Here is a 7,765-nt window from a genome sequence, read left to right as displayed (position 1 = left end):
TCATAGCGACCCTATGTACAACAGCCCTAGTCTCCGCTCTGTCCTGTGCCAACCTCGCCGTCTCAAACACACTCATTCCCATCACTCCAATCACAGAATCGATCCGGCGTCGTCCCTCCACTCTCCCAAACATGGTGTCCCTCTCTAAGGACCAGTCCCTCCTAGCAACATGCCCAAAGTATGTCAGATGAAGCTTCAGAATCCTTGATCCCAAGGAGCATTCTGGCTTCATCTTCTCCAGGACAAACCTGTTTGTTCTCCTAGCAGTCCGTGGTATATTCAACACTCTACTCCAGCACCACAACTCAAAGGCACCAATTCTCTTTCTATCATCCTTATTCACTGTCCAACTCTCCGATGTATCTCTCTCTCTGATATATATCTCTATCTCTATCATCTCTATCTCTATCTCTATATATCTCTATCTTTATCTGTCTCTATCTCTGCTGCCAGGGACCTTTTCAGAATCTGAGAAGCAATGATGTCAGTCTAGAGACTAAGGTGCAACTGATCCAGGCCATGATCATCACAATTACTTGCTTTGTATCAGAGAGCTGGACAAAGGCTAAGAATGACCGAAGGAGAATTGATGCTTTTGAGTTGTGGTGCTGGAGAAGAGTCTTGAACATACTATGGACTGCTAAGAAAACAAATATGGCTGAAATCAAGTTTCTCCTGTGAGGCTAGGATGTTGAAGCTCTGTCTTACACACTTTGGGCATGTGGCCACGAGGAACCAATCCTATACAGGAACTAAGGCCATGGGGGTAGGTTTGTCAGAATTAGTGAGACTGGCTCAGGATAGGCTTCAGAGCTGCTGTACATAGGGTCACTGTGAGACACAGGTGACTCAACAGCACATAACAACAACTACACACACACACACACACACACACACACACACATAAATATCTAAGCTATATATGTTGTTGTTTTTATGTGCTGTCGATTTGCTAGTGACTCATAGCGACCCATAGATCAGCTTGTAGATTCAAACAGCATATCTTTGCTTTGGCAGTGCAATTTCTTACCACTAAGCCACCAGAACTCCTTTGTATAAGTATAGTGGCAATGTTGTGTTGTTGTTATGTGCCATCAAGTCGCTTGCGACTCTAGTGACCCTACGTACAACAGTCCTAAAACCTGCTCTATCCTGTGCCAATTGCACTGCCTCTGACACACCCACCCCTATTACCCCAGTCACTGTCAATCCACCTCATAGAGGGTCTTCCCCTCCTGTGCTGTCCGTGCACCCTCCCAAGCATGATGTTCTTTTCCAAGGACCTGTCCCTCCTTACAACATGTCCAAAGCATGTCAGACGGAGCCTCAGAATCCTTGCTTCCAAGGAGCAGCCTGGTTTAACTCTCTCCAGGATGAATCTGCTTGTTTTCTTGGCAGTCCATGGTACATTTAATACTCTTCTCCAGCACCACAGCCCAAAGGCATCAATTGTCCTTCTATCCTCCCTAATCATTGTCCAACTCTCTGACGCATAACAAGTGATTGCAAAGACCATGGCCTGTATCAAACTATACACACACACACACACATGTTTATATATATACTATATATGTGTGTGTGTGTGCATATATACGCACACACACGCACATACACATAAATATATGTACACACACACGCACAGAGAGAGAGAGAGAGAGTCAGAGAGTTCAAGTGTAGAAAGCAATGATATTTAGTGGTCATGAGTGCTTGCTGTGTGCTAGGTGATGTTTAAAGACTTTACAGCTGTTTGCTTTTGCATTCATGCAAGATGATTTTTGAAAAGACCATGAGTTGGGTTGAGCACACCTTTTTTTTACATGAAAGGGACATCTTTGCTCTTCTCTTGTGATGTTGTTGAAGATTGTTGAATATACTCTAGACTACAAGTAAAAAATCTCTTTTAGAAGATATGTAAGCAGCATGCTTCTTTGAAGCAAGAATCTCGAGATGTCACCTCACATACTTTGAACATCAAGAAGAAGTAAGACTCGGATGAGGACACCATACTTGGTAAAACAGAGTCATCAACAAAGAAACAGACACTCAAAGATGTAGACTGACTCAGTAGATGCTACAATAGACTCAAATGTAGCAGTAGTTGTGGAGACGAAGCAGGACTGAGTGACCGTTTATTCTGTTGCACGTGAGGTTGCTAGGGGTCAGAACCAACCTGAGGGCACCTTCCAATGGTGACGTCTAATGCTCATACCAGTAACTCATTACTCAATGTTGTTGAGTTGGAACTGACTCATAGCTGACCTTCCAGAGAGTTTTCAAAGGCTACAAACTATATGGGAGCATATTTCCCATCTTTCTCCTGAGGAGCAATTGGTAGATTTGAATAATTTGCCTTTGGGCTAGCAGCACACTTCTTTTCCACTGGATGATCACGATGCTTTTTATACAAATGAAGCACATTATATACGAATAAGGAGTGGCATCCACTTCCTAAACAACATGCCTCTGGAAACTCTATGAACTTGGATAAATGTTGATAGTTGTAGAGGGGCTTCAGGTCTTTCATTCATAGGGTTGCTATGAATCATGCTTGATTCGAAGGCAATCAACAACAACAACAACAACAAGGTGGCACATTACTTTTATAACAAGAACAGCTTATTCAGATGAAGCACCAAATTCTGCACAATTGGCATAACTAGTGAAAGCAAAGGAAGCTCGAATTTTAATCCAGAAAGTTTGGCATCAGGCGAGCTCTGGTGGCTTAGTGGCAAGAAGTTGTACTGCAGTCCCAGAGAGTTCGGCATCGGAATCTACTAACAACAACTGGTAACTGATACCTTCTACCTAGGGATGGGCAACTAATACTCTTCTTTCTTTCTCAACAGCTGCTGGCTGAAGCTTGATAAAGGCTTCATCTGGAGCTTCATGGGGCCAGTAGCCATCATTATCTTGGTAGGTAACCAAGGGCAGGTGTTCAATGATGTGCTGGATTCAAAGGTAAAGATGGTGACTGTTCATCTCACATACTTTTGGCGTACTGTCAGAAGGGCCCCACCTCAACATGATAGATTGACATAATAACTACAGTTTTGAGCTTGGGCATAACAGAGATGACACAGGGTAGGGCAAGCTTTTAGATCTGCTCTTTGTAGTGTTGCTTTGAATGATAGTGGGGCACCTAACAGAAACAATGACAGAGTGCTGACTTGTGGAGACCTGGAGGTGCACATTCTTAAATCCTTGGCTGCTAACGGAAAGGTTGATGAATGGAGCCCAAGTAGTAACTCCGCAGAAGAAGTACCTGGCGATCTGCTTTCACAAACATCAGTCTAAAAAACTCTTGTAGATCAGTTCTGTATCTATCAAGGGCTCACAAAAAGAGTTGCTCAGGGCAGAGAATGATGCTTATTATCTATTAAAGTGGAAATGACATTAAGCTAAGGAAATTTAGCCTAATGTGGTCCATCCCTCATCTGTCTTTGCTGGGTTTTCACTAGCAAGAGTTTATTTTTGAAAACGCTTTATTTGATACAATAGAAACGCCAAGTTGTTGTTGCTTTATAACATTGAGTATGTTGGCAATCCCATACGCTACAAAGTAAAACTACTCCATAGTTTCTTTGATGCTATCTTTATGAGAAGCAAATTGAATGGTGTTTGCTTCTGTGATATTATTGAGTGGGTTAAAATCTCTGGTACTAGAGGAGTACAATCCCTTTGTGCAAGACAGGGCTTTAGATGTCAGATTGTTGATTCAGTACAGAAACACAATCAATTAATAAGAAAACAGCCATAGGAGACAAAAGAGGCAACTGTGTTTCAATACAACTTCATTAGCAATGATAATACACTCTGAATGTAGCCAACTATCAGACTATTTCTGTTTAGCTACATGATGGGTTCGTTTGTCAATATCACAGAGCTCAGATCTGACCCATGTATCTCCTCTCCTTTCTGCCTTCACTCACTTCTCTGTGATCCCCTCCAGTCTATGGCTTTTAGTAACTGCTTAAATATATTCTGACAACTCCCAAATTTATACATGCAGTCTGATCCTCTCTTCTCAATGCAGATGCAACAAATTAAACACGAACGCATGAAACATGGTTGCCTGATACACGAACGCATGAAACATGGTTGCCTGATACATAAAGGAGGCAGGAGTGTTCCATGGTAACATCTTCTTTCTCATCTTCCATTCAGAGGTTCATTTCTGTCCAGTGTACTTCACATGTCAGGAGAGTATTGTGTATTGCTACAATGCTGAAAAGGTTTCAACAGAACTTCCTGACCAAGACCAATTAGGAAGTTTCCTGAGGATTTAATTCCAGAAATCTACCACTGGAAACTCTACAGATCACAATGGTCTTGTCTGCAAACCCATCCTGGGGACAGTGTGCACTGAGCAGTATTTATTCCCCTTGTGTAAGGGGTCACCAGGCTTTGGGTGCTTACCCAGTAGCAACTAGCAACCTGACGGCTAAACATGAATATACCATAGGCATTTTAGCTTGTTCAAACCAAACTTTTTTTTAATTGTTTTAAATTTTATTTTATTAATTTTAATGAACATTTACAGAGATTTTGGATTTCCATTCATTCATTGTTGCACTATTTTCTCTAACACCCCCCCCCAGTTTGTTCCTCTTTTTTCCTCCTTGAAAGTCTATTTTAATTGTCCTATTGCCACAGTGCTTGTCAAAACGAGTTCTGATTGATATCTTTTGTCAGTGTGTCCTTTGCCATTCCCTATCACTCCTCCCTGAGAGAGACTTCACCCTGATTCATAAGGAAAAGGGGATGGTGTATTCTCTTAGCTACTTCCTGCTGAAAAGGGACGCTGTAGGTTTCAGGGTGAAGATCTTCTCTCACTACTCTAAAGGGCCCCTTTGGCAATAGGAAACACATAGACTATTGTGGAGATTGATTTTGGAATTTAGATGCACTGTTATCAATTGTGCTTAGCCGTACATGCTCATATCCTTGAAGATGCATCATGGAGGTGCTGCAACCTAGAAGACACAAATTTAACTAACATGTTAAAAGTACATGAGTCAAAAATTAAAAGCAGTAATATTCCAAGTAGAGGTTCTAACAGTGACACAAATCAAGTTACAAAGGGAAGGTAGTTCTTAAAATAAAAGGCTTATTGACTAGCACTTTGTCTATTATACAAACCAAACTCTTGATTTAAGCTCTTCGTCCAAGTTGTTCTTTCCTCCTTTTAGTCAACAGAACCTTCCTGGGTCCTTAGTTTGTAAACTCTGAAGTCACCTCAACTCTGCTCGTACTGTTACAACTCACAAACGATTCCCTGGCAAATCTTGTTCTATTCTGACCAAAAACAATGTCCAACCAAAGCCATTCTTGTGTCTGTTGAGTATTTTGAGTGCTTTCCAACTCAAGGAGCTCATCTCCTAGGATCATAGTAGAAATTTTTCCATAGTAAGACACAGAATTTTCATTGACACTTTTTCGGAAGTAGATCACCATGCCTTCTTTCTATTTTATTTTAACTAGGAATTTCCCACTGAATTCTGTTCACCGTGAGTAACACAGCTCTCAGGAACACAGCAACACTCAAGTCATGACAGTACAACAAACTGCAGATAAAAGATAATTATGTCAAGTGAGATGGCAAATAATAGCCTCAAAAGAAAATTCTCATTTTTCATGTTGTTTCCACAGATCAATTTGGTGTTCTACTTCACAGTTTTGTGGATTTTGAAAAGCAAGCTCACTTCTTTGAATAAAGATGTTTCCACCATTCAGAATACCAGGTAAGAGAGCTACAGACTCAGTTGTTGTTGTTGGTTGCCTTTGAGTCAAGCATGACTCATAGTGACCCTGTGAACAAAAGGCCTGAAGCCTTTCTATACCTATTGACATTTGTCGAAGTTCATAGAGTTTCCAGAGGCATGACCATCAAATCGTTCTCGTGATGAGTTTCTGCAGAATCCCTCTTCCTGGGAAGGAAGAAGCCTTTAGAAATGTGAGAAGTTTTCCTGGAACTAAATTTAGAATGAGTATGTTAGGAATAACTTGTAGAAAAAGGTATAAACTATGATTTCATGTGACTTATTGTGTCCTCTACTTTGTTGATGCAGTAAATGTCCATTGAATGTCTACGTTGTGTGACATAGTCATCACATGAAATCAAAGCTGAGATGGTCAATAATTGTCCATTCTACACCATTTCTAGACTGAGTTATCATGCCTGATTTTCATAGATTCCTCTTCAAAATATTAAAAATAACTATGAAAACAAATCTTGTAATTGCCTCAATGGCAATAATGTACATATAATTGAAGGAGACCCTGAATAGTATGGACAGCTAAGAGCTTGGCTACTATCTAAAAGTCGGAAGTTCTAACCCACCCAGAGGTACCTTGGAACAAAGACCTACTTCTGAAAGGTCACAACCTTGATAACCCTATAAACACAGTGAAAAACTGTTGGGGCAAATCTACTCTGTTCACATGAGGTGGCTGTGACTTGATGGCAACTAACAAAACAACATATATATTGAAAGAAATATATTTACTATATTTATATTTTATTTAAATATTTATATATTTTATATTTATTTAAATATTTTCTAATAAAATGTTTTTATTGATAAAAATGTTTCTGTTATAGACAATATTTATATATATATCTATAATGCTGCTTTTGTTCGGTTTTGCTGGATGGACTGTAATTCGTAGTAACTTTATGAACAAAAGCTCTGGACCTTGCTCTGCCCTGCACCATTCTCCTCCTCTGTCATGCTCAAGCACATTAGGGCAGTTATTGTGTCAATCTACCTTGTTGAGCATCTTCCTCTCTTTCCCTGACCCTCCGCCTTTCTTGGCATGGTGTCTCTTTCCAAGGATTGTTTCCTCCTAAGAATATGCACAAAGTAAGTGAAATGAATTCTCACCATACTTGCCCCCAAGAAGCACTCTGGTTGGACTTCAATCAACACAGATTTATTTTGTCTTTTGGCAGTTCACGCTATATTCTGTTCTCTCTACTAACACCACTATTCATTGCCTGCCTTTCAGATGCATACGAGGCAATTGAAAAGACCATGACTTGAATCTAGCGCACCTTTGGTTTGAAACTCATTTCTTTATTCTTTGGAATTTTATAGTTCTTGTTGGCAGAATTTCCCCAGTTTAGTAGTCTTTTGGTCTCTTAACAGCTCTTTTTATGGGTGTTAATTGTGGATCCAAGTACATGAAATGATTGAAAGCTTCAGTCTTTTCTCCATCTATCACAATGTTGTCTATTATTCCAATGGTGCGGAGTTTTGTTTTCTTATGTTGAGGTGTAACTAATATTGATCATCTATAGTACTTCAAGTCTTTTTCTTTATATCATTATACACACACACACACACACACACACACACACACACACTACACGAATTTTATTTACGATTTGCAGTATATTTTATAAACTATTCTAAGCATGACAGAAAAACCAATACCTTTCAGTCTTGGTGTCGGAAAAGATTGTTGAATATTCATCCCATGAACTACCAAAGGAAGAAACAGGGCTCCTCTGGAGAATGTTAAATTAAGGTATTCCTTGGAAGCATATTGTTAGAAGGGGCCAATCCCCAGCGGAAAAGAAATATCTATACAACAAATTAATGTGTTGTTGTTGTTATGTGCCATCGAGTCGCCTGCGACTCATAGCGACCCTATGTACAAGAGCCCTAAACTCCGCTCTGTCCTGTGCCAATCACACTGTCTCTGACACTCCCATCCCAATTACCCCAGTCACTGAATCAATCCACCTCATAGAGGGCCTTCC

General features: G+C 40.2%; 1 protein-coding gene across 1 annotated transcript in view; it reads left to right on the top strand.

The window, feature by feature from the left end:
• LOC102843058 (EGF-like module-containing mucin-like hormone receptor-like 4-like) overlaps positions 1–7,765 on the top strand; it is a 41,937-nt gene that overhangs the window by 26,680 nt on the left and 7,492 nt on the right. The window contains exons 7-8 of the mRNA XM_006896413.1: positions 2,847–2,913; positions 5,650–5,741. Of these exons, the coding sequence (XP_006896475.1) occupies positions 2,847–2,913; positions 5,650–5,741 (159 nt within the window). The remainder of the gene's footprint in view (positions 1–2,846; positions 2,914–5,649; positions 5,742–7,765) is intronic.

The sequence above is a fragment of the Elephantulus edwardii genome, unplaced genomic scaffold (genome assembly GCF_000299155.1).
Source record: "Elephantulus edwardii isolate Elephantulus edwardi_28Jun2011 unplaced genomic scaffold, EleEdw1.0 scaffold00185, whole genome shotgun sequence".
Taxonomy (NCBI): domain Eukaryota; kingdom Metazoa; phylum Chordata; class Mammalia; order Macroscelidea; family Macroscelididae; genus Elephantulus; species Elephantulus edwardii.
This window is presented reverse-complemented; position numbering and strand designations above follow the sequence as displayed.